The 27,141-nt window shown below is 44.4% G+C and overlaps 1 protein-coding gene across 10 annotated transcripts; it reads left to right on the top strand.

Annotated features, from left to right (window-relative positions):
• Positions 1 to 262: 262 nt before the first annotated feature.
• LOC147625988 (uncharacterized) lies at positions 263 to 26,284 on the top strand. 10 transcript variants are annotated; one of them, XM_086817546.1, is made up of 11 exons: positions 307 to 390; positions 584 to 655; positions 762 to 946; positions 1,050 to 1,138; positions 20,721 to 20,859; positions 21,005 to 21,079; positions 21,186 to 21,307; positions 21,389 to 21,464; positions 21,851 to 21,910; positions 22,000 to 22,096; positions 25,967 to 26,263. In XM_086817546.1, exons 3-11 carry the CDS (start codon positions 830 to 832, stop codon positions 26,014 to 26,016), a joined length of 825 nt encoding a protein of 274 aa, XP_086673672.1. In that variant the 5' UTR covers positions 307 to 390; positions 584 to 655; positions 762 to 829; the 3' UTR covers positions 26,017 to 26,263. The 10 variants fall into 10 exon arrangements, with proteins under 10 accessions (XP_086673670.1, XP_086673671.1, XP_086673672.1 ...); XM_086817550.1 differs by having other exon boundaries at positions 584 to 661; XM_086817551.1 differs by having other exon boundaries at positions 345 to 397.
• Positions 26,285 to 27,141: the final 857 nt, after the last annotated feature.

The raw sequence follows: 27,141 nt of genomic DNA, 5'->3' as shown, positions 1-27,141 counted from the left end.
GGGACGCCGTGAAAGAGAAAGCACAACTTTTGTATTTTTGAAGGCTCTGGCCTATTTAAGAGCTTTCTATTTTGGGTAAAGCGAGAAAGAGAGAATGCTTCAAAGAGAAAGCACAACTTTTGTATTTTTGAAAGCTATGGCCTATTTTGGCAATAAAATGCTCAAAACACTCATCTTGATTTTTGGCCCTGTCCCCTTCAAACGTGGGAAGGGCCCAAGGTGTGTAACGGCCACGACGCCCCAAAGGACATAAAATGATAAGGTTTTGAGAGAATCCAGAGGGCAAGGAACAAGCAATAAATGACACCTTAATATAGCTGAGAATCTTGGTGTTAAACCTTCCAAGGGCGAGAAATCGAGATTCGAAAGCCCAGCCGTGAGCTTATTCAGGTCACAGGTGTTTCATTTCTTTTCCATTATATTTTTCTTGGAGAATTCTCGGGCTGGGTTTATTCGAATTTGAAGCGTAATTGATTCTGCTAATGTCAATGGATTCTTGGGTTTTCATATTTTCCGGTGCCATTTTCGGATTCTCCATTGTCAGTTTATAGCGCCATTTCTAACTGCATTTGCCATGTTTCAGTTTTGGGTTTCACCTTAATCAATAAAATGCTCAATTAAGCAGTTCTGGAGCTGTCTGTTAATCTAAATTAAGGTTAAGGTGCTGGGTTACAGTTAGTTGTTGCAGTCCCTGTTAAATTATTTTTGTTTAGGGGTTTCTGATAAAAAAATAAAATAAAATAAAAATAAATGTGTGCCAGGATCACCACAAGGTGTATTTATACTACATCAACTTTAGCAATTGCGGCCAAGTTACCCATCTTTCTTGATGAAGAAATCAGCGCCCTTTCATGGGCAACTCCTCTCATTAGCAGGCGATAATCCATGGGCAGAGCCCACCCTCTGGTTTTCGTCGGTGATTCTTGGGATTATCGGGTGCAAGACTGTACGTATCAACCACTGCTATTCTGCTTAATGATTCTTATTTTTTCACATTTAATCAGCATTATATGTCACAATAAAGAAAAGAGTTTGTGATGAATTCTCAGATTTACAATGTCATGAAAGTTTCAAGCCCCCTTTTCTTTCTCTCTTATATGAAGCTTTCCAAAGTTGAAAAGATTGAGTGGGATAATAGGTCAGTCATTCTGCTGTATGCCCTATATGTATTTATCTTAATTTAATTGTTTTTTTAATTGTGAAGGAAAGCTTTTAAAGATGCCATTGCTTTTGAAAGTGAAGATTGTAAACTAAAAAACATTATTAGGGCAGTGGTTTTATCTAATGAATGGCATTTTATGCACTAAATGTTGGTACCTCTTCAAGGTAGAGTTTGATTGGGAGCTTTTTCTCCATTTTTGAAAGGGTCATTTCCTCCAATTTCCGGACACCCTAGCACTGGAGAAGGAGGAAGCTTACCAGCCAGATAATCCAAGGGACTGCAAGTCAGTCCCAAGGGCTTTCCAGCCAGATAATCCAATGCAATGCAAGTATGAAGACAAGTTACCCAAACAAAAGTGTGGCAGAGTAGTTTGTCGATGCCGGACTCGTCGAATGAGTCTAAATAGCTTGGCCACTAGTCTCATACACTTGGAGGGAAGTGAACACAAAACTATCGTTCCGAGACTACACATAAACAGGCGCTCTCGTACTAGAGCTTGGCTCACACCCTTGCAGAGACCGTGGCTTAAGCCTCCTTGGTACAAGTACACAAAAATAGGTATAGGTACGCGAGCAAGTATGAGTACACGAACAGAAATTGGTACGCGGTGTCAATAGTAGGTACTCAAATAGGTATCCTTGGTGTCGGTTTATAGCATGTACATCTGGTACTATAGATGTAGAATGATATTCAGTTAGGTATTTGTAGGTACAAGAGGGTTTTGAGTATGTACTTGCTGGTACATTAGGGTTTTTAGCATGTACTTGTAGGTACAGTTAGGGTTTCAGTTTGTACTTGCAAGTATAGCTAGGGTTTCAGCTTGTACTTGTAGGTACAGTTAGGGTTTTAGCAGGTACATCGGGTACACAGTCAGGTACAACAGATGCACAATAGGTGGCTACAGCAGGTATAGTAGGTACACAGTCAGGTACAACAATTACACAGCAGGTACAAGTAGTAAAATCGGGTACTGCTGGTACAGCATAGCAGCAAAGGGGAACATCTGTGAGAGAGTCGACTTGCAGAAGGGTTGGGAAGGATGCATCGGCTGCCAAAAGTGAGATAGTATGAGACCGCAATTGTGGGAGAGGGTGGTGGAAGAGATGAGAAAGGGGTCCATTGTCTATAGGACACGTGGCACCCCTTTTTATGAAGGTGGGCACCTTCGTTAAAGTTTCATGGGTTAAGAGGGTGCCCAAGGCTTGGAGAGGCCATACCTTGGTCCTTGGGCCCGGTATCCAACTTCAAAGAATGTGAACTCCTAAGGTTACAAGTCTTAGAGAAATAAACAAATGTTTAAATGAATACTTATCACTTGTTCACATGCCACAAACCATGTCAGAATACAGGGCATTCACACAGTTCACGTGTGGGCATCCTTTGCCCGTGAACTAACACGTCATAGCAAGCTGTCATACAAAAACAAGTCACGTGAAATCAGTTTCAGGAAAGCAGAGATGCGTGCATATGCATTATGCAATGCATATATCTCGCGTTCTTGGAACCTGTAAATAGCAAGTTTTCCCGAGCACGGAATTAGCTCAGTGGGAAGCCTAAACTAGGATCCTTGTCAGTGGATTCCACGTCTTGGCCACACTACGGGGGTGACACAAGGCCTGGCCTCCCATAGGTGACGCGAGTCTTGGCCTCAGCATGGGCAACATGAAGCTCATGTTATTAGCAGTCATCTCCTGTCTGTACCATATAACTCAGTAGGGAGTGAGGGCCTTTGTTGTGGGTGTGCCCGCGCGGATAGTTGTTCTCTCCATTTTTCCTCATTGCCCATGTTTTTCCCTATTTTTTTGGTCGTGGGGGACTGTACTATGTTGGCGGACCTGATCTATCTATGATTGATTGATGTGTTGCTGGCTGACTTGATCTTGGGTCTGGCCGACTCCTATTGTACTGGCGGACTGGACATATTCTAGTGGTGGGCCGTGGTGGGCCCATCTGGGGGCTGTCGGCCCAGTTGCTACTGGCCAACTAGCTACCCGAGGTAGTATATAGTGCATGCCTCGCCCCCCACACCATTTTGTACCGGATCTCTTGTGTGTATATAGTAGAGTTTATACATCATCACTCTCTTGTAGTTCTACGTTTTCTTTCTCATAGCAGTTTGTCTCATTTTTGCTGCCCATTCCGACATGGTATCAGATCCCCAAGTGGCTTGAACCTTGGAGACAGTGAGAGCTTGAGGGTTTGCTATTTTTTGGTGCTGATTGGAGAATTTCTAGGCTGTTTGGGACGTGGAGAAGTAGGTAGAAGGCGGCCATCATTGCTAGACAGCCACCTTGCAAAGCAGTTGTAGCCTCTTCATTTTTTTTTCCACCCACCCTCCCTTCACATGACCTTGTGAACCCCCAAGATGGCAGATTTGCTCGAGATGGCTGAGAAGCATGTGAAGATTCCCACCCTCCTGATATTGCCGGTGGACTGACAGTTGGACGGGACCAACTATGGCATCTGGAAGGTAATGATGGAGTCTGTCTTAGAGTTTTATGATTTGGTTGATTTCATTGTGGTTGGAGTTCCAAGGCCAGAGTTGGAGGAAGAGGAGCTTTCACTATCTATTAGGAAAGAGCGGGAGGCTCAAGCACAATTGTGGGATCGTGACAATGCCCATGTGCATTCTTTCATCTTCCTTAATTGCACACCCCAAGTGATCAACCACATCAAACACATGACGCTGGCCTGAGGGATTTGGCAACACTTGACTTCTTTGTACAATAGGGTATCACCCATGAAGAGAATTTCCTTGGAAGTGCAGATGCGAGTGATGAATCCTACAAAGTCTTCGATGATGTGAGAGAGCACATCAACAAACTCCAGGCTCTTTAGTAGGAGGTTCTTTAGGCTGGGAAGGAGATATCTTCAGAGGATATGGCCATTACTTTGCTGTCTCATCTTACCTCTCAGTACTCAGCTTACTATTTGCCTTTGATCACGAGTGGGAGGCTCAACACCATTACATGGGAGGAGCTTGTGCTGATGGTTTTGGACCAGGAAGAGCAGTTTACGAACCCCCCGCAGGGTGGAGGTTTTGAGGCCTTGACTAGCTAGCGGTCGAAAGGCCGCAACAACAACAATAACAAGGGCAAAGGGAAGTCTTCACAGGCGAAGTCTTTTGAGCAGGAGCCAGGATCGTGATGTCTTGAAGGCCGAGCGGACCTGTAACCATTGTGGCCAGAAGGGTTGCTATTGGAGGAAATGTCCTCAGCAGAGCACTGGGAAAGGTGCTGAATCCTGAGTTGCAATCGTGCAGACTCCAGTTTTTGTGCAATTGGAGATTGACACTGGAGCTTCATCTTCTCGAGTAGGGAGGCGGTTGGTCTCACCGCTAGGGATACTTTGGAGTGGATTCTTGATAGCGGTGCTTCCAGGCACATGACTCCTTCCCGAGAGTTATTACAGGATCTTCGAAGGCAAACATGTCACATCCTTATTGGTGACAAGTTCACTATCCCGATTCACAGTGAGGGCAGGTTGGAGATCATTCTCGATGGCAGAGGGGGGAAGCATTCCTCCCTGGTTCTTTATGTCCTATCTCTTGGTTTTCATCTTTTGTTAGTGCATGAGGTTTGTAAGACTGGCATAGGGTGAAGTTTGATGAGCATTTTGTTGCTCTCCGGGACAAAGCAACAGGCAGGTTGTTTGGGAAGGCGGAGTGAGAATGGGATTTACAAACTCTCAGCACTCTTTCTGACAGGTACTCAGCTAGGTGATTTGTGACAGTTTCGTCATGGCCACTTGAATGTGGATACGCTGCGGCAGGCTTTCCGGGACCAGACGGTGTCCGGACAGTTCTTGCCCTTGCCTCTTCACAGTGGTGGCCGGTGTATCAGATGGATGTAAAATTTGCGTTCTTGAATGGTGACTTGCAAGAGGAGGTGTATGTTGAGCAATCTCTAAGCTTTGAGGTTCCGGAATCAAAGGGAATGGTTTACAAGTTACGGAAGGCCTTGTATGGTCTTAAATAGGCTCCCAGCGCTTGGAATCAGAAAATTGATTCTTTCTTTCTTAGAAAGGGTTTCCAGAGATTAGTCGCAGATTCGAACTTGTATCTATTTCAGGAACGTGCTTTGGTCACCTTGAGCTGTGATGAAGGGTGCCTTGTGTGTCAATGGAGTTTGAGATGACGGATTTAGGCTTACCTCATTTCTTTATGGGATTTGAGATTTGGCAGACCCAGAGGGGGTTCTTTGTTTCTCAGCAGCGATATATTCATGAGTTGCTGAAGGCCTTTGGGATGGAGAATTGCAAGCCTATTTCATCTCTGATGGACCTGAATACCAAAATTACAATACATGATCCTTGTGAGCAGGTTGATACCTCCTTGTATGGGAAGCTTGTTGGTTCATTGATTTGGTTGTTGAACACCAGATTGGAGTTGAGTTTTCTAGTGGGACTGTTGAGCTCATTTATGCGGGCACCTTTGAAGACTCATTGGGATGCAGGATTGCGGATCTTGTGGTATCTGTAGGGTACGAAGGATCTTGGACTATTCTTTGACACTTGAGGGGAACGAAGGACCGAGTCGGTCTCCGAGGTTGGAGCGACTCTGATTGGGGAGGAGATCTACATCAGGCTATAGATTTACCCTTGGCTCAAGAGCTATTTCTTGGAGTAGCAAGAGGCAGCCAACTATTGCCTTGTCTTCTATTGAGGCATAGTAGTGGGCTGCTTCTGCTGCAGCTTCGAGGTGGTGTGGCCTAGAGGTTACTAGGCGAGATTAGGTTTCCACAGAAGAAACCCACAGTCATTGTAAGGTTCCTCCCTTTAAAAATGGGAGAAACACTTAAGATAGTCCGCTAAGTCTTATCTTGGGAAAAATTTCCTATTCATCGACACCTTGACCCTGTAGAGATTCAAGGATACGATTCATAGGTATGACCTAGCTCTATCCCGCAGGGGGAGCGTGATTTCCTAAACATCAAATCACCCATAGGGCAATTGATCAAAAATTGGGCAACTACTAGACTTGATGTCTAGAGACAACGCTTTTTTCCTCATCTTATGCAAGGCACAGCCGCTGACCTAGTTTTCTAGAATAGAGTTGCCCAAGAACCTAACTATCTAACGTAGGGCTTTCACTTAATCTATTGGAAAGCTACCCGACTAATCGGGTCCACCCATCCGTAGGATGGTGCCGTCAGGGCATTCCATCCTCCCACTTTTCACCCTACTCACGCATCAATTTGTTTTCTAATTAATACTACCACACTGTTTGACATAAATAAGCATATTCCTTAATTAGGGCCCTTCTTCACAAGGTTCGTTATAACAGCCTTCTTACACAATACAATCATACCAAAGACAAGATGCAATTATATAAAAAGTTTATACATGAATCCATTTCCATACAAGCTAATCCGGCTCTCTTATTCTTATTCTGCCGATGATCTAGAATTCGGCCTTCCAGCCTCTACATGCTGGGCAAAACCCTACGAGACCATACGCCTCATCGTCGGCCGCTGGCGAGGACTCAAGCCGGCCTGTCGCCCTCTCAGGCTCCATCGCTCGATCCTCCCGCCCCTCAGAGGGATGTCTGCGCACTAGGGTGGGCTTATTTACCGCACTAGCCTGGGCCCTCAGAACTAGGCAGCCTCATAATCTCTCGCCTCAATCGGCGATCCTTATTCTCCCAAAGGTATGAGGGATACCTTGGGCCATTCCCGGGCTTTGCTAATGACGCCGCCCGGCTACACAAACACGGAACGGAGTTAGCGTTGAAGCCAAAAGAAATCTTGAATTCCAAAGATAACAACTTCAATGCAATTTTCTAAGTATAGCATTCACAATTCATGAAGATAGCAATTTCAACGCAATTTATCGAAAACAACATCACATAATTCGTAATTTCATATAACTTTTATGTCCTCGTTTTAAAAGAAAAACCATTCATTAATACTAATTTAAGGAAAATTCTCTTCTTTTGAAAATTAACCAAGCTAACCTGGCCACCGTTTCCTTGAGGGACTTGAAAAGGGAGGACTGGAGCCGCATTGGGCGCATCTCCCTCCATCTCGTTACGTGCGCCTCTTGAGGCAATATTTTGCCGTCTCCGGGATGAGGCCATCTTAGGCGTCGCCTTGTAGAGCTCGCTGCTGCGATCGAAACGCTTCAGTCGGATTTGAATTCCGAGCTCGTTTGCTCACCGTATGAGCAAAAGAATATGGCGCACGAACCCTCGCTTGAGCCAAAAATCCCTTACTAAAGTCTACGCAAATGTGTGTGGGGGGGGGGGGGGGAATTGTGAGATGTCCTTAAGGCCAAAGGCAAAAACGTGGAGAGGGCTGGGAGGGGTTGCTGCAAGCCTCTCTGTAAGTCTATTCACACGGGGGGGGGGGGGGGGGGGGGGGGGGGGGGGGGAGAAGAGTTAAGGACACTGGTCCATGGCAAGAGGAGGATGGAGGAAAATTGGCTTATCTGAAAAGAGCCAAATGAGGGGGTGTGAGAGGGGTGGCTGCAAGGGCGGCTGTACTTGCAGCAAGTACGCTACGGCGGTACGGACGGCGGCACAACAGGGCATACGCTACACATAAGTGCGTGCCGACTGAGGAGCACCCCGGGGGTTTATATAGCTGAGGGGTGAGGGTACGGGCGCTGCGCAAAGCAGGGACGAAAGGACGGTGTATCTTCAAAGGCTATGGATCAGTGGCCTGCATGGGTCTACGGGAAAGGTACGGTGTCGGTTGTCTGTGAAAGGAGTGGTACGCATGTACCTTATCCGGTCTGGGTGTCCACCTAAGGGTGCGCGTGGACCATACAGTGGGCGGCCGTCCTTTGGTTCTTGGGCGGCCATTGTACGGGCGCCCTAGTAAGTGTGTACGGACCAAATTTTGGAGCGGGGTACCCAAATTTGGGGCGCCCGCCTCGATTTGCGTGCCGGACCGCCCCGGGGGGCGAAATTTTTTTTTTGTCCGGGAGGTTCTCCTGGTCGTAGGGGTTCAGACTGTTCGTCAATCGGACGTGCGGTCGTGCATTTATTAAGGTTTAAAGGTCACCGTTTTTTAACTAAAATGATTAAAATTAGCGTATAGGCTTGATCCGGTGTCCGTTTTGGATGCTGTAAAATCCTATATTAGGGTAAAATCGCGCGCAGATTCCAAATTTGGGCTCAGAATTTGAAGATTCTAAGTAGAAATGACTCAAATAATAAAATCATTGATATTTATACCATAAAAACTCATAATTACATGGACATTTCTTTATTAGTGAAGATGGGTACGTTACAGTCATCCAGTGCGATAACCATAGATGTATAGCTATTGCTCGGAAACCGGTCTTCCATGCTCGGACCAAGCACATAGAGATACAATATCACTTTGTTCGTGAGAAGATTTTGACTGGTGATGTCTTGCTAGAGTTTTGTTCGATGGAGGACTATGCCACGGACCTCTTCACGAAGTCTCTATCTTAGATGATGCTCCATCAGCACTCAAGCTCACTGGGGTTGGTTCCACATCCAGGGGCTGAGAGGGGGTGTTAGTAGTCATCTCTTGTCTGTACCAACTACTCAGTAGGGAGTGAGGGCCTCTTTTGTGGGTGTGCCTGCCCGGATAGGAGTTCTCTCCATTTTTCCTCATTGTCCATGTTTTTCTGGTTGTGGGGGACTGTACTATGCTGGCTGACTTGATCTGTCTTTGGCCGACTAATGTGTTACTAGCTGACTTGATCTTGGGTTTGGCCGACTGCTATTATACTTGGCTGACCGGACATATTCTAGTCGTGGGCCCATTTGGGGGTTGTCGACCCAGTTGCTACTGGCTGCCCCATGTAGTATATAGTGCATGCCTTGCTCCCCACACCATTTTCTACTGGATCTCTTGTGTATATGGTAGAGTTTATACAGCTTCTCTCTCCTGTGGTTTTGCGTTTTCTTTCTCACATCAGTTTGTCTCATTTCCGCTGCCCATTCTAACAGCTCCTTGGCCTCCCGTAACTCAACACGAAATAGGGGAATATCACTTGGACGGCCAAATGGTGACATCCTTGGCATATTTCTCCCTTTGCTTAGGAGTGAGGCTAAACTCGTGCTTTTTCTAAGAGGCATCCTTGGGTTGCATATTTTCAGCCTTCCCACCACTCTTTACATCTTTCACAAAAGGTTTAGCATGTTGTCGGCTCGTTTTCTGGTTATGACCAGCCCTCTCTTTGCCCTTGAAAGCATGGTCTCCTTTACAAGAACGTTCCAATTTATGCTCCAATTGTTCGGTGGCAAGAGCGGTTGCTATATAGTCTTGCAAGGTAGCATTGTGGTGAGTATCAAGGCTGGACTTGTAGGCTGGTTGAAGTCCACTTGAACTTCCTTTTCCTCTCGGGCTCACCCACAAACAAGAATGGCAAGACCTCCAAGTAGATCTTCCAAAACTTGTTTACATATGTCTGCACAGACCATAGTCACAGGGAATGGGCATTTTTAGACTTGGGAATGTTGGGGATGGAAACATCTTCCCGTTCCCATTCCCATCCCATGTCACTCTATAGTCACAAGGAATGGCCATTCTCAATCTTTTCCGTCCCCGTTCCGTGTCCCCATTTCGTGTCCCATGTGACTATGGCACAGCCTCATTGTCCTTCTTCTCAATCTTATCTCACTTGCTCATGATCTTCTCCACGGCATTGGGAGGCAAGAATTGTGTAAATCTCTCTTTAAAGTCTTCTCATGTCTAAATGGGGCTTTTAGAGAGCTTTTTTGTGATCCACCAATGGACAGCCAAGTCCTTTAGAAACATGCGTACATGGCGAATCTTGGATTTCTCAGAGAATTCCTCATCAATGACGGCAATGTCAAATTGGGCCATAAAAGCCATTGCCTTGCTTGCATCATAATCACCATGATAGGTTTCAAACTTTAGAGATTTGTCACCTGCTTTAAATTCTTTAAGCCTCTTGGCATGGTAGCTCTCATCTTTCACCTTTCTCTTCCCCTTATGCAATGGGGCAGCAGTAGGTGCATGCATAAGACCTTGACAAGAAACATGCGGCATGGAGGCATGTGCTCTATGTAACGGTGACCTGTGGAAAAGCGGCCTCCCAATACTTGCATTCACATAAGAATCCCTGCATGAGACTCGTTCACCGTGGTAATACTCGGTGGCATGAGTGGTAGGTGATACATAATCAGTTTTGGCTATACATGTGATGCATGCTTCCCATGGGAAAAGTGATGGGCATGTTAGCCGCGCTTTGCCTATGGAATTGGCTAGGGAATTGGCTAGAGATGAGCCCCATCATAGGCTGAAAGTTGTGCATAATGTTGGGACAATTAACATCCTGTTTGCCACTCTCTTTGGCATGTACATCCCTTTCTTTTCTTGATCCATGCGGGGTGGAGGCTTGCTTGGAAGTCACGGAAGCCTCATCTTTGTGCGCATAAGACTTGATCCTGTGAGACATAGCATTACCGGTCTCCCCATGCGGGGGTTCTTTCACACAAATCTCCCCTGCATTGTCTTTCACCAAATCTCCATTGCGTATAAGGTAGTTGAGGGCTACCTCTCAGGGATTCGTACCCAATTCCTTTGCCATAGAACCCATAGTGTGCCACTATAGACTTTGCTTTTGTGGCTTCCATAAGCTTGTGAACCTGCGGGTTATCATAGAGCATCTTGAGCTCTTCTTCCCTAGCATACAACTGCCTTTTGACATGCTCAATCTCTGCTTTCAATACATTTGGGTCATTCTCTTGCATCTTCTCTTTACTTCGAGAAAGTTGTCCCACATATTTTCTCCTCTATATAAACTGCATGCATATGCTTATTGCCCAAAGCTTCAGAAACGTGAGTACCACTTGCTTAGCCATGTGAACTAGCCCCTTGACCACTTTGTGCATGGTTGTCCATAGTGTTTGACGGCTGTCCACACTGAGCCCATTGCCCAAATGGTCGTTTCCCCACTGAAAAGAGGGAAACAACTTGGCTCTGATACCACTGTAACTACACCATCTAGGTGTGAACGTCCTTGGGCACAGTCTTGTGAACAATACGCATGTCAACACTTAAAATGTAAAAGCTACATTGCACATAACAACTGAATGATACATCATTGCACAAGATACTCTACAAAAGAGGCCAGCACTGCACAATACACCACCACTGGGGCCACGAACCCGCTGAACCCCGCCCGCCCGCCCCCCCCCTCTTCAATACTGAAGTATATTATTGGAGTATGTAAATCTGTACAAAGTTCCAAGGGCTTCCCACCTAGGTAATCCAATGCAATGCAAGTATGAAGACAAGTTACCCAAACAAAGGTGTGTTGGAGTAGTTTGTGGATGCCAGACAATCTAAATAGCTTGGCCACCAGTCTCATACACCTGGAGAAAAAGGGAACATGAAATTGTCTTTCTAAGACCACACACAAACAGGCACTCTCGTACTAGAGCTTGGCTCACACCCTCGCAAAGACCGTGGCTCAAGCCTCCCTGGTACGAGTACTCAAACAGGAATAGGTACATGAACAGGTACGAGTACACGAACAGGTATTGGTATGCGGTATCAACAGTAGGTACTCAAACAGGTACACTTGGTGCCGGTTCACAGCACGTACATCTAGTACTGTACATGTAGGATGATATTCAGCAGGTACTTGCAGGTACAATGGGTTTTGAGTATGTACTTGCTGGTACAGTAGGGTTTTTAGCATGTACTTGCAGGTACAGCTAGGGTTTCAGCTTGTATGCAAGTACAGTTAGGGTTTCAGCCTGTACTTGCTGGCACACGTTGGGTTTCAGCAGGTACAGCAGGTAGAGAGTCAGGTACAGCAGGTGGCTGCTACAGAAGGTACATCAGGTGCACAGTCAGGTACAGTAGGTACAGTAGGCAGGTACAGCAGGTACACAGTAGGTGGCTACAGCAGGTACAGCAGGCGGCTACAGCAGCTACAGCAGCTACAGCAGGTAGAGTCAGGTACTGCTGGTACAGCACAGCAGCAAAGGGGAACATTTGTGAGAGTCTCGATTGTAGAAGGAGAGGTTGGGAATGATGCTCCAGCTGCCAAAAGTGAGATAGGATGAGAGAGCAATCATGGGAGAGGGTGGTGGAAGAGATGAGAAAGGGGCAATTGTCTATAGGTCACGTGGCATCCCCTTTAATGAAGGTGGGCGCATCTCTATAAGGTGCCCCCTCATTAAAGAGTCCCATGAATGGGTTTTCATGGGTTAAGAGGGTGCCCAAGGCTTGGACAGGCCATACCTTGGTCCTTGGGCCCTTGGCACTGGCCAATGGCCGGTAACCAACTTAAAAGAATGTGAACTAAATAAAGGTTTAAATGAATACTTACCACCTATTCATATGCTACAAACCATGTCAGAATACAGGGCATTTGCATGATTCACGGGTGGGTGCCCCCTGCCCATGAATTGGACACGTCATAGTAAGCGGTGATACGAAAACAAGTTACGCGAAATCAGTTTCAAGCAAGCAGAGATGCGTGCATATGCATTATGCAATGGATATATCTCCCGTTCTTGGAACCTGTAAGTAGCAGGTGTACGGAACTCGCTCAGTGGGAAGCCTAAATTGGGATCGCTGACAGTGGGTCCACGTCCTGGCCACACTATGAGTGACACAAGGCCTGGCCTCCCATAGGTGACGCAAGTCTTGGCCTTAGCATGGGCACCAGAAAACGATGCAATGAATGAATGAGAGCTGTCTAGTCATGGGATAGAAACCTTGTAGGAGCTCCTCTGACGTGAATAGAGTCAACTTGAGGGATGAAATCCCTGTTCTGTGTGCAAGGGTGGACGCTCCTGCAGAGTTAAGGGATTCCACCACTCGGTCCAGGTGATGGCCAATAAGAAGTTTGTGGTTTTCCTTGTGAGATTGAAATAAGTATTATGCAAGAAGCTTTGGCCCTCCTGAGAAAATACATAGTGGCACTGTGTTATGTGAGGGGGCTTCCTTGCCTGACAGTGCTTGCATTTGAGCTCGCTGCCCTGCTTTTGCTAGGGATGCATGACAGAGACTCCAATCTGTGGGTGAAGCATGCATTGATTTCCTGGAAGCTAGGGCTACTCGTAGAAGGGGCTGCCAAGGAGGAAGGTACCAGGGCCATGCAGGAACAGAAGGCAGCAGTGTGAAGAAACAACACTTTTTCCAGCCTTAAAAAGGGACTTTCTGGATATTTTTTATATTTTTTGGGTTTCTTGTCTTGGCTGCTGGCCTACACCTTTATGGTGACCGACCAGCACCCCCCCTTCACTATATATAGCTTTGCCTCTACCTCATCTTTCATGTACCACTTTATCGCCATATCAGGTACCATCTGGCCGCCTACAAGCAGAGGCTCATATCTGCGTTTTCCTCTGCTGGTCCAGGCCACCTACTTCATGGCTCACATCAGCCAACATCAGGCTATTTTCTTGGTGCTTACATCAGGCATCTTTTGCTCCACATCTGCGTTTAACTTCAGCACATATCAGCGCCTACATCAGAGCATACATCAGCGTTTATACATCAGCTTACATCAGCATTTTGCTTTAGCAGACATCTGCGTTTTGCTGCAGCTTACATCGGCGCTACACAGCAGCTCTCTCTGCTACACATCCCTCTCTGCTTCAGGTACACAGCACCCGTGTCATCAGAGACTGCACCACCATCATCGTCATTGATGTTACCTTTTTTCCGCTGCCACTATCACCTCGGAGTGTTTTGCCTCACATCGACGCGAGCCTTCGTCATTGACCGTACTTCAGCTCCGACGTCTTCTCTGCTTCAGCACTGGTCTTCTTTCTGCTTAGAGTCACCTCTCATATGAGGGCTTTTGTACATATCTGCACTCACCTTTTATATATATTCACTCACATATTTCATGCTGTGTGATTTTACTCTGATCTCTCATATATCTGGTCCTTCCATCCTTTTACCCTCACATGGTATCAGAGCTATTGTGAGCAAAGGGATTGAAGACCTCGAGAGCACACAGCATGGATCGTTTACCCGCACTCCCGGAGGACCGATTCTTCTCACCAGAAGATGCTTCTCCAAACTCTGATCTGGACCACATAGGGAATAGGATTTCTGATACATTCCTTCTGCCATTGTGTTTGTGTGGGACCTTGGCATACTTCATCTTCTCTCATGGTCCCCTTTTTGGCCTAAGAGGAGGTGTGAAGAAACAACACTTTTTCCAGCCCTAAAAAGGGACTTTTTGGATATTTTTTTATATTTTTTGGGGTTTTTTGTCTTGGCTGCTGGCCTACACCTTTATGGTGACCGACCAGCACCCCTCCTTCACTATATATAGTGTTGCCTCTACCTCATCTTTCATGTACCACTTCATCGCCATATTAGGTACCATCTGGCCGCCTACAAGCAGAGGCTCATATCTGCGTTTTCCTCTGCTGGTCCAGGCCGCCTACTTTAGGGCTCACATCAGCCAACATCAGGCTATTTTCTTGGCGCTTACATCAGGCATCTTCTGCTCCACATATGTGTTTTACTTCAGCACATGTCAGCGCCTACATCAGAGCATACATCAGCGTTTATACATCAGCTTACATCAGCATTTTGCTTCAGCAGACATCTGCGTTTTGCTGCAGCTTACATCAGCGCTACACATCAGCCCTCTCTGCTACACATCGGGACAGTAGCCCTCTGTGCTACGGGACAGCAGCCCCTGTGTCACCAGAGCTTGCACCACTCGGGACGGCAACCCTCTCTGCTTCAGGTACGTAACCCTCTCTGCTTTAGGTACGTAGCACCCGTGTCATCAGAGACTGCACCACCATCATCGTCATCGACGCTACCTGTTTTCGCTGCTACTATCACCTCAGAGTGTTTTGCCTCACATTGACGCGAGCCTTCGTCATCGACCGTGCTTCGGCTCCGACGTCTTCTCTGCTTCAGCACTGGTCTTCTTTCTGCTCAGAGTCACCTCTCATATGAGGGCTCTTGTACATAGCTGCACTCAGCTTTTTATATATATTCACTCACATATTTCATGCTGTGTGGTTTTACTCTGATCTCTCGTATAGTCACCTCTCATATGAGGGCGCTTGTACGTATCTGCACTCACCTTTTTATATATATTCACTCACATATTTCATGCTATGTGGTTTTACTCTGATCTCTCGTATATCTAGTCCTTCCGTCCTTTTGCCCTCACAAGCAGAGCCACTAGACCTGTAATTTTCTGGAGTGTTTTCTCATATGTATGTATTCTTGACTAATGGAGAGGCATTCAGTGGTCCAGATAGAGAATTCTTGCATCTCTCTCAAGGCCATCGAGTCTTTGACTACGATATGCTCATGCTTCCTTTTAGTCCCAGTAGGGGATAGGGTTAGTTGTGATTTCTTTGCCTTTTCACACCTCAGCACAGAGGGGATGGCACAGAGGATCAAATGGGCTTAGGGATTCAGATTCTCCTAGAGTCCAAGAGATTGCCGCCGACTTTCTATCCCTTTGAGCCTCCCTTGAGGACCTTTATTGACGAGCTGGCCATAGCCTTTCATGCCCTCCCTAGAGCAAATTTCCTTGGCAAGGACGGTGTATGGGTGGCTTTTTTCAAGTTTTGTTTGGGAGTTCTTGAAAGAGACCTACGGTTGGTCTTCAACGAGATTATGCAAACAAATTTCATGCATGAGGACCTCATCCATTTGATATCTTTCAATAGGAGATTTTTCATTGGTGATTCATCACCCTTCTTTGCCAAGGTCATCAGCCCTCCTGACCATCATTCATGGTACTGTTGGCCCAAGCTGGGGAGCTGCAGCTGAACTAGGGCTTGGCACGACAACTCACACACAGAGTGAAGCACACACACATAGTGAAGAGGATGAGCGATGCAAAGAGAAGATTGCATTGGAATGTGGAGTTAGAAGGTCAACTCCATAATATCATAATACAACGAAAATAGAAGGTGTCCTTTCACACCACATCTCCAAGGGGAAAAGCCAAAGGGAAAAAGTGCCCTTGGTTAGCCCATGTTCACGTGTGGCACTACTCATATGATATATGTCAATAAATCCCCCTTGAAGTGGTAATGTGAACTTGCACAAGGTGGGTAGCAGATCGCTCTCTATTGGAGAGTAAATCCAAAGCTTTATGGAAAGCTTCAAACTTCTCTCAAGGCAATGCCTTCGTGGACAGATCTGCAACAGTGTCTTGTGTAGAGCAGTAACATAATATGATCTTCCCTGGGTGTATCTTCTCTCTGACATAATGATAATGAATCTCGATGTGTTTAGTACGTGCATGAAACATTGGGTTTCGTACCACGGCTATAGCACTCTGGACTGTTAGTATGGTAGTGAGTGTCTGTTGACACTCACGAAGATCAGCCATCGATCTCCTTAGCCATACACAATCTACTGTGGCTGTAAAGGTTGCCCTGTACTCAGCATCACAAGTAGATGTGGCAAGAGTGGGTTACTTTTTGCTCAACCATGATATGCATGAATGTCCCAAAAGAGACAATTCCCACTGTTGGATTGCCGTGTATCATAGTCACCAGCCCAGTCTGAATCACTATAAGCATGTAATTGAAAGCTTCCCTCTCCCTCCTTGGGATATACCAAAGCAAGATCCAGGGAGCCTTGAAGATAGCGGAAGATCGGCTTCATTGCTTGCCAATGCTTTGTATCTCGACTACGCATAAATTTGCTACACTAAGAAACCCCAAACTGAATATCCGGCGTGTGTTGCATAAGTATATGAGGCAGTCCACTGCTTGGCTGTAAACACTCGTACCAAAAGGCCCTCCAACATCATACATGCTCAATTTGAGCCTTGGATACCTCCAAGTAAATTTGGAGCCGTCATCAATAAAGGTTACAAATTATACATGCTTTCCAATAGATGGTGTCCGCATAGGACCACACACATAACTATGCATAAGCTATAATTTCCAGACAGCCCTTGTTGATCCATCTTTTGGGAATGCATTTTTGTGCATCTTACCCAATATGCATATTTCACATACATGTTTTGGTGGCAGTTCTACATGAGGCATGTCCTACACCATTTGATGCCTTTGCAATAGCATCAAACTGCCATAATTCACATGTCCAAACCTGGTATGCCACAATTCTGCCTCTAGCTGTCAAACCTGTCAAGCTGAATCGCTGATATAACCCATGGTACAATGTGCTGGAAGTGACTAATGCATAGCCACCTTCACGGTCTTTCACTGTGCACTTGTCGTTCTCAAAGTTCAATGCATATCCTCTTTTAGCAAAAGAGGAGATGGACAACAAATTCTTCTTTATCCTAGGCACATATAATACATCTGGAAGACGTAAGTCGTGCACCATCTGTTGTTGTGAAGATCACCTCATCAACACGCTGAACTGGATAAGAAGAATTGTTTGCACATGTTACCCGTTAGCCTTCAGGGGCAGCCATAGGCTTAAACAAATTCCTCAATGAGATAATGTGTTTAGAAGCACCACTGTCAAAGTACCATGTGTCGTGTCTTTCATTGACACTGAGAGATATATGCTCTAATGATGCATCATAACTGCAAGTAAGTAAAGTCCACTCATCTTGCACAAGATTTATTGATGCATCATCTTTCACTGCAGGTGATGAAGTATAAGAGTTATAGCCATGTCGCTTTCCTTTTTCTTCTCCTTTGCAAGCCACTTTCTGTACTCATTCAAATAGTGACCCGGCTTTTTGAAGTAGTGACATTTGCCCTTTTTCTTGTGCTTGCCTACATCATTTTTAGCCTTTTGTGAAGGTTGTCTCAAATCAGCCTTTGGCTGAAAATTGCTTTTGGATTTTTCCTCACCCTTGCCTTGGGCAACAAAAGCCCCATCATTGCCATGCATGATGGAAGATTTGTTCTTCCGATTTTACTCCTTCTGTAGTAACAAGCCAACCAACTCTTCAAACAAGATTGGTTCTGATTTCCCCCGCATAGATAGAGTGAGCGATGTGTGGAAGTTCAAGTAAGTTTTTGGCAATGATGATAGTGTTCTGGAAACCAACTCCTTTTTAGAAATGACTTCATCCAACATCTCCCGAAGATCTTGGATCTTCGTAAGATGATCAACCATACTATCACCGTCATTCATGTCCAAGTTCTCAAGTTTCTTCGTGAGATATGCGACCCTAGCCTCATTCTTTGCCTGATATAGTACGTCCCAAGCTCGTCGTGAGGTCCTGCAAGACCTGATATGCGGTATGATTGATTGCTTTACTGACAAAGCAATCAAAGCCATCTCTTGGGCATCACGAGTATCCCATCTCTTCAGCTCCTGTGAGGGAGGAGTAGGTACTGCAGCTTGTTGAGCACCATGGTTAGGTGTGTTAGGTGCTATGTCGGCAAGGCATACATCTTCACCTGATACATAACCCCATAAGCCTTTGGAAACAAGAAGGTTTCAGACCATGAAATTCCAGAGGGAGTAGTTATTGCCATCCAATTTGTCCTCTTGGGACAAAAACCCGAATGTATCGGTTGTTGTATTCTCAGCCATAACGCTGAAATCTCTTTACCAAGAGATATGCAAACACTTGCAATGAAGTATGTTGTAAAAAGCACCTACAAGTAAAGACCCAAATGCACCGGAGTGCTATGCCAGGCAATCACAGATTCCTAGATTCCTGAGCAAACTTTTTGCCTCAATACAAGGCTGCAGTAATTGTTTGGAGTGTCTTGACAACACGAGCAATGCAAATCTCTGCACAATCAATGCATAAACATCCAATCAAGACCTATAGAATGGAAAGCCTCAAATTTTTGTGCACCAGAGAGCTGAATGATGTGCCAATTGCACACAAATGCGAAAAGCCCCAAATTTTACTGCATCGTTGGGCTCAATTTTGTGCCAATTGCACATAAATTGCAAAGGCCCCAAATCTCTGTGTACCCTGTAGCTGCAATTGTGCAATTAAGCACTAATTTCTGACAACCCCCAACTTTCTACAAAGCCTGTAGCTTTAATTTTTGCAATTAAGCAAAAAATTCTGCAGTTGAGTGCATGAAATTGTCCTGTGTGCCTTGAATGATGCAATTAAGCATGAATCTAAAAAAATCCCCAATTTACACTGAACCCTGCACCAAATCTTGCGTTGTATTGTTGCCTGCACTTGGAATTCTGCAATGAAGCACAAAAGCCCCATGAATAAAACCCAAAATCAAGTACTTGTATGGCTTGCACCAGATCTGTTTGTGCAGAGGGGGTGGAGAGGCAGGCCACCAAAGCTATGCTTCTTTCCATCCGGGCTGGACCACAGTGGGCGGAGCTCAGTCCACTCTAAGGTGGCACGAACCATTTTTTCGAAACTTTCTTGGGTCCTTTATCCGGCGGAGTCGCCATTCCGTCACGGTCGCATCTGACGTCCATCACTCCATCGAGATCGCCGTCTGTCACTTCGCCGGAAGTTTCAGCTCTATCGTCGCCGACGCCGTCCCTGTTCGCCGATGCATTCTCCGTCCAGCTCGCCAGCACCATCCCCATTGCCCATTCACCACGTCCATCACCTCTACTGCTATCCAATCGATGCCTGCCTGTCCGTTCGCGTGCGCACCAATACTGCAGTGAGGTCAGGCGACCTTCTTGTGGCACTACTCATATCATGTATTCCAATAGGTACTCAATCCTGAATAAGAGTATTCTGGGTTAAGGCTTCACCCCTTGGGAGGCCACTGCTGCAGCTGAGGCCTTTTGTTAGAATTTAGGAGTGGTCAAGTTGGATTTCAAGAAGCCTACGAGAGGAAACGATGCTTTGGATGGGCTTCTCAAAGTCTTGAGTTCGAGGAGTCTCATCCTTTTTTTTTTTTCAAAACTCTCACCTTTGCATGCATATGACATTGCTGCTTATTTAGCACGCACTTAGAGATTTTTTGCTTGGCGTTGGGTGCTGGAGACTTTCCTTGGTTTGTTGTGGACGTGTCAGTTTGTCAAATAGAAATATACAAAGTCCTCTTGTGAGAATCATAACCGAAGCATACAGCATGCTGTTCTGAGAACCAAGATTTTACCCTGTCCTCTTGTTCATGGAAGATGATGCATTGAGTACTCATGTCAATGGCGTTTGTGGGCGCTTGTTACTGAGTATGGCTCCAAAATCAAACAAGTAGGGTTCTCAAAATCTCAATTCTTAGTATCATCTTCACGGCACAATATACACATGAATAGAAGATTAGAATATAGTATGGCACAATGACAAGATTGACAAGAATGATATGGAAATTCCAAGTGATGAACAGCACGTGCCTAGAAATAGTGGTTCTGGCAAGTGCCCTTACTCCCTTCTTTCCTCACAGCAGGGAAATTCAACCATCCACACCAAGTCTCATGAATCTCTATGTATAATATTGTAGCCATGGTCATTCCCCCGACATCTTAAGCTATGCAATCTATTCTATCCTCCCTCAAATCAGGGTTGACAATGTTGGGTGTCCATACAGTAATTATGACCTGACCTAAAACTTTAGGGAGTGGATGCATCTCAAATTTTGGATAGATTTTGTATGATTTGGCATGTAAAATATGCAGTCAAAAATAACAGAATCACATAAAAGGCGTTTTCAGAAATGTTGTAATGTTGCTTGAAGATTCCTTACTCTGATGTTTTTGTTCCAACTTCTGTGACGTCTTTGCAGGGGATTCTCTACCGCGCATGCGATTGTAGTCTCTGTAACAGCAGCTTATCTACTCTTTGTGAGTGATTTTTTCAAAGATGATGGTCCCTATGGTCCTGTGGTCTTTCGTAGCTCAATTTTGTCACTTGTGATTCTTGGGGTAAGTACCAATCATACCTTTTTTGATACATAGTAGTTGACTTAGCTTGTTTCCAAAGTTAAGGCACCTGGCAGACAAAGAGACTAAGCTTATTTACAAAATTGAGGCAGATGAAGAGACTTACCCTTGACTTCCTTTGGTTTAGGTCTCGATTGGTTACTTCATTTCAGACCTAGCCATGATCTTGTGGGTCTACCCAGCATTGGGGGGAAAAGAATATGTAAGTGATAATAACTTGCTTTAGGACTACTGCTCTTCTTTTGTTGTTTATCTTTGTGATCTGAATGATCCCTGAATTGCTTTGTTGTATGGTTTCCATTATCCAGGTGCTGCATCACCTTCTATCAATAATATCTTTATCTTTGTCTCTATACAGTGGACAAGCCCATTTTTACCTCTATCTTGTTCTTTTCTCTGAAATCACTACTCCATTCGTAAACCTAAGATGGTATAACCACAATATTTAGAGTGCATACAAATCTTCTCCAAACTGTCTGCTTTTTGGTTACCAAACACTCTGGGCATGCAGGTACCTCAGTATGGCTGGCATGAAAACCTCAAAGGCTTATGTATTTAATGGGATTTTTTTATTCTTTGGATGGTTGGTAAGTCTCTCTTAATTTGCGTTATTATTATCTTAATCTAAGAGTTTTGAAGGCTGTCTTTCTTGTTGATGTGCATGTAGCCTGGTGGTGTATGGTTTCAACTTTCACCACCCCTGCAAGGACCTGGGTGTTCCAGACACTCCAGCCTACACTGGACGTATTATAACAGAATAATGTATCACTCTTAAGGGAGTGCGTGTGCACGTGTGTAAATTCGTATATATATATATACATATATATATATATATATATATGAGAGAGAGAGAGAGAGAGAGAGAGAGAGAGAGAGAGAGAGAGAGAGAGACATACACACACATGCATGTATGTACTTTTGTTTGTTCCACAAACAAAGATAAGGCCTCCTCTTACTTGGTTTGCTTCTGCAGATTGCAAGAGTGTTGCTGTTTGGATACTTCTTTATCCACATATATCTACATTATGATCAGGTAAAGTTTTGAAAACATTAATTAGAAATTGTTTTCATTATCAATGTATTGTTTCGAGTTTTTGATCAGAGTAGCATCCGTGACAGCAGGTTAAGGAAGTGTTTGCAGCCGGTTTTTATTTCCTATTTATTGCACCCCCCAGTTTGGCCTTGATGAACCTGTTCTGGTTCTACAAAATTGCTAAGGGTATGTTAAGGACCTTATCCAAAAGATCATAAATAAGCCCCTTGATCTGTAATTTATGAAACGATTTTTGTGGGAGGTAGATAACTTAATGAGTGTAAGTTTTACAAATGTAATCATTTTGTTCATTCATTTATTATGCTCCGGTTTGTTATGACTTGGTTTCATGATAAGCTATTTCTTGCATTTGTGCTAGTCTTCTTGCTTTTTACTTTTCCTTTTTTGCATGAGGTGTCCTTTTTTTTGCACAAGCTGTCGGGGTTTGAACTTCGGACTGCTTGGATAGGGTGGGTTGTGTTGAGCTGAAGCACTCATCAAGTACTTGCTGACATTGAGTGCTAGCCTTTTATTTTTTTGCAAGAGAGTGGGCATTGAAATTACATGCCATCACTTTCCACTATGGGAGTGGGTAGATTCAAACCCAGCACCTCCACTTAGGGAGGTGAGGACGCTACCGCTGGGCTACAGCCCAGGAGGGCAGTGCTAGCTAGCCTTTTACATGGAGTGCTAGAGATTCAACATGGTGGGTCTATGTATAAAGATCTGAACACTAAGGGTGTTTACAAAAGTCCCCACACACCATCATGATAAAAGATGGGTGGGGGCTGAGTTTGGATAGATGGGGAGTCTCCCCCTGTCCATCAAGCTCAGTGCCTGCCCATCATTGACTGGTGTAGAAACACTTTAGGATGGTTATTTCTTTGTATAAACCATCATAAAGTGTAGAAACACTTTATGATGGTTATTTCTTACGCAGTAGTTATCATTCACAGCTTTACTAATTGATGACACCACTTGGAAAGGAATGCACATTTGTCGACTGTAGTTTCAAATTTAATCGGTTTTTGTAAAGCTAAATCAGAGGATATAATGAAGGCACAAGCTGGAGCTATTCTGAGAAAGTACACTGAGGTTTTAGGCAAGGTTGTGTGAACAAGCAGGGGACTTGTGTTACCAGTTGCTAGCATAAACACACAGCGCTAGGGAGAAAAACGTAAGAGAAAGCCCGTGTCTATGGTTGTACTTTGTACATCTGTCACCATATGATGAAGGCCACCATCCGTTGATGATGATGAAGAAGAAGAAACAGCAGGTCTCTCTGTGATTTCCTGTATAGTGCTCGACTGCACTCTCCTTGTTAGGGGAAACCCAACTTCACATTCATGTACGAACTTTAAAGAGTTTGAACTTGCCGAGTTGAGCTGAAGTATGATCTAAATTGTTCATAGTAGACATTGGCCATGCATGTATGAAGTGTAAAGATTTCGAACTTACTGAGTTGAACCTAACTATGATCTTGTCTACAGTAGAATCGATGATGGTGATGTTTAAAGGCCAGCCTTCACAATGACCCTACCATGGTCTAGATTGATCATGATATCCAATAATATCCCATCACTTATATGAGAAGATGGCTGTTGTGGCGCTTGGGTCATTACCCATGGGCCTTCTGTTCATGAAGAGCTGCCTGTGAGTGCCCATTACGCATGTGAGGCTGCATGCTTGTTGAGGTTGCCGATTGTGTGGAGCCTGGACTGCAACTTTACACTGCTGCGGCAATGAAAAAGCCTCTCTCTGTCCTTGGAGATGCTTAGACAGTGTCCATTTGGTACATAGTTATAAAGTAGACATGGATCTCCATACTCAAGACAACACTGGAGTAACTGTACAAGGTTGGAATGCTTGATGTCGATACCTTCACCTCATTCACAACCTGCTGTTAGGTATAGCCATAGCACGATGGTGGCTGCAATATTGGCTGGTGATATTTCCAGCAATCACTTGTGATGCATGAAAGAAAGTGAGACATAGATGCCAAGTTACATGGTAATACCAGGAAGCAACATATTCTGGGTAGAGCTTACCAACTGAGAGCAGAATGACATTCCTTGTGCAGCCCACCAAGGAGTCCGACCTGCAAGATGATACTGCAGAACACGTGCAAAAGGTGCAATAGCATTAGAGGTGCACAAACTCAGCTTAAGAAATGCATCAAGAGAAGCTCAATAAGAGAACTTAAAGGTGAAATTTGCCACTGGCATGACATCCTAATTCTATAGCAAAGCCATAACCCATGAGCCCCTCAGAGTAAAAGAAAAACCCAACCACTTTAGAGAATTATGTAAAACAGCATATAGTGAAGCAAAACAGCAAGTAGTAGTCTCTAAACCCAACCACTTTAGAAATAAACAAAGTGATTACAAGATGCCACAAATTGTGGCCTCTATTAGAGCTATACAGGACAAGAACCTTTCACAATTAACTCTGTTCACTGGTGATTTCATGCTCGTTTGCTAAAGCAAAAGGTGGTTTCAGAAGATCACCCATAAACTAATATCATGGACAAGAAGTGAAAGTACAAGAGAATGTTCAAAATCATATCAAGCCTTCTTGCATCATGGTACAACTGAATTGAAGAGCAAGTGAAGACATAAAAGATGCAAAGCAATACATTGTCAAGCCTTATCATGCTCACCTCCGTTGTCATCAAGATTCCATGTACATGGTTCTTGAGAGATTATTGCATTGTTCAACCCTCGAGACACAAGCATCAGCAACGACAGGATCATTCAAACTCAGAGAATCGATTCCAATGCCATCTTCTCTACTTTGCCTTCACTAAACACTGTCACTGGCATCTTGTGTCAATACTGTGTGACCCTTTGATAAGGTGCTTGTTGCCATGGTGCACATCTCTGCCTCGCTACATCCGGATGGTGATCATTCAGGCTCTTGCACCCTCTCCATATCAAAGGCGTCAATATGCACAATGCACTTATTGTGCGACACCTCCTACATCCAGCTAGTGATCATTCAGCCTCTTGCACCCACTCCATATCAAAGGTGGCAACACCTCGCTACGTCGAGCTAGTGATTATTTGCACCCACTCTATATCAAAGGTGTCAACATGCACAATGCACTTATTGTGCAACACCAAGCGAGCTGCAATATGCTAGGAACTTCCATCAGGACCATGTCACATCTTTTCAAAAGTATGCAGAATCTTGCTTTCAACATTCCAAATGCCCTCTCTAGAAGGCATGCATGAGCTAGACTGGATAAATGATATTTGTACCTGGACAATCCATCCTTTCCACCTTTAAGGGAGGTAACATAAACCTCCTGGAAGGATATGTACAATTGCCCAATAAGCAATACCTTCGAAGACTGTTGCTTTGATATCTCTATCCAAGAGTGCTGCATGAGCAAAAAATAGATTCATGTATGAAGCCATCCCACCCAACATCATTATTTTACACAACGATTTGCCATGACTTTGATTTGCAACAAGATTGAGTGGAAACATTTTCGATTGTAGTAGTCTGCATGGTACCTCGTTTGGGCTATGATGGGTATGTGAGAACCATCCACTGCAATGCTAGTTGCGCAGCCGTACAAAGAGCTTCCAGAGTTGAACCTCTAGCTAGTCTATGTAACCCAAGACATACACGCTTCTCCGTCATCAGGCCCCTTGATGTATAAGTTGTGGATTCCTTGATTGTATGAGAATGCCACATGCAATGCTAGCTGCGCAGCCCTACAAATCCCCAAGAACTTCCAGATTTGAACATCTAGCTAGTGTGTGTAACCGCATACATGCTTCTCTAGTGGTATGGCTGCTTACATACATGTATTCTGGCACTCCATATGTGGAGAAACCTTCCTGTGCATGAATCTGAATGTGTGGTTTCTCACACGCATGCATCTTTTGAACATTACATTTGAGTATGAGCTAAACAAGTCTCTCTCCAAGTTCTATGCATCTCATACCTTTGATGATACCCAAGTATTTTCCTAGTTTCGACCACTTTTGCATATTCTTGTTGTTGCTTCAACCAAGCTAACACTTGTTTCTCTTCTGTGCTATCAAGGGTTTTTGCAGGTTCCTCCAAGAGTGCAATCAATATTGCACAAAAGGTAGCAGACATCATGGTATGTTCCCTCCACGGGTTCACTGTACTATATCTGTGTTTTGTAAAAAATAAAGACAAGGCAAACATTCCCAAAAATGTGATATGATATGACTACCAAAAGACTAGCAAAAACAAAGACAATCACAGCTGAATGAACACTGGAAGACTTGCATAACAGATCGTTCACAAAAACAATCTCAACTAAATGTTTACAAGACAAACTATAGAATTATGATACGAATGCTGGAAGACTTGCATAATTATTCACTAAGGCAATCACTGTTGAATGTTCACAAACAAAACAATTCATATTGTGGACCACAAAAGTAAAGTACAACTGAATGCTCAAAATCTGAAACAAAGAGCTATGTTGCATCATGGGTTGTTACATCAACTAGTAATGTGCCCATGTGAGCAAACATGTAGAATCAATAATATACGAGTCAAGAATCAGGTTTAAAGGTGGCTAACACGCCCTCAAGCATTCTTGCTTAAAACAGGTCAGGCTTGAACACTCCCTTTGCAAATTAGGCAAATCAGCAATAAAAGCTGAAACATATTAGTTGCCCATTGCAAATCATGGAGAAGTTGCTTTCTTTTATGCACATGAATTTCCTATGGTGCAACTTGAGAAGATAATGGCATTTACTTAGTGAAGTCAAAACTCAAGTTGTGATGGCATCTGCCGATAGCATGGAATGTGCAAAAGAGAGAGAAAAAAAAGTGAAGCTTTAAGTGCTATCAACCTTTAGGATTTAGGCATAGGTGCCCCTTCATGAGGGTGCACATCCTTACTAGACTATGCATCATAATCAGGATAGGACACACTTTGTCAAATAGCAACAAGGCTTGCAAATCATCAGGGGAGATTGGAACTTAAAATAGGACTCCTATTATGGCTTGGAGATTTGTATTATTTAGAAAACATAAGACTCCAATACAACCAAGCTTTTTCCAGAGAAGCTCAACTCAAAGGTAATTTTGTATGGAGTTTTTCACCTTCGTCAGATCCAAGATGAATTGCACTAGTTCAACATCTTCTTCTGCAAGCTTATTTCCAACTTTTGTCCACTCTTGTTTATGTCTTGCCCGATCCGCTCTGACGCTCCGGATCTTCTCCTCGTATTCTTCAC

The sequence above is a fragment of the Cibotium barometz genome, chromosome 23 (genome assembly GCF_041138505.1).
Source record: "Cibotium barometz isolate CiBa-2024 chromosome 23, ASM4113850v1, whole genome shotgun sequence".
In the NCBI taxonomy this organism is placed as follows: domain Eukaryota; kingdom Viridiplantae; phylum Streptophyta; class Polypodiopsida; order Cyatheales; family Cibotiaceae; genus Cibotium; species Cibotium barometz.
The sequence above is the reverse complement of the archived record's forward strand: the minus strand, read 5'-3'. Positions and strand labels throughout refer to the sequence as shown.

What these genes read in the sequence shown, in the direction of transcription:
- LOC147625988 (XM_086817546.1), top strand. Translation starts at nt 830, where the DNA reads ATGAAGAAATCAGCGCCCTTTCATGGGCAACTCCTCTCATTAGCAGGC. An exon ending in TTTTATTCTTTGGATGGTTG is followed by an intron (nt 21,465 to 21,850) that starts GTAAGTCTCTCT and finishes TTGCTTCTGCAG; the next exon opens with ATTGCAAGAGTGTTGCTGTT. An exon ending in TATATCTACATTATGATCAG is followed by an intron (nt 21,911 to 21,999) that starts GTAAAGTTTTGA and finishes CCGTGACAGCAG; the next exon opens with GTTAAGGAAGTGTTTGCAGC.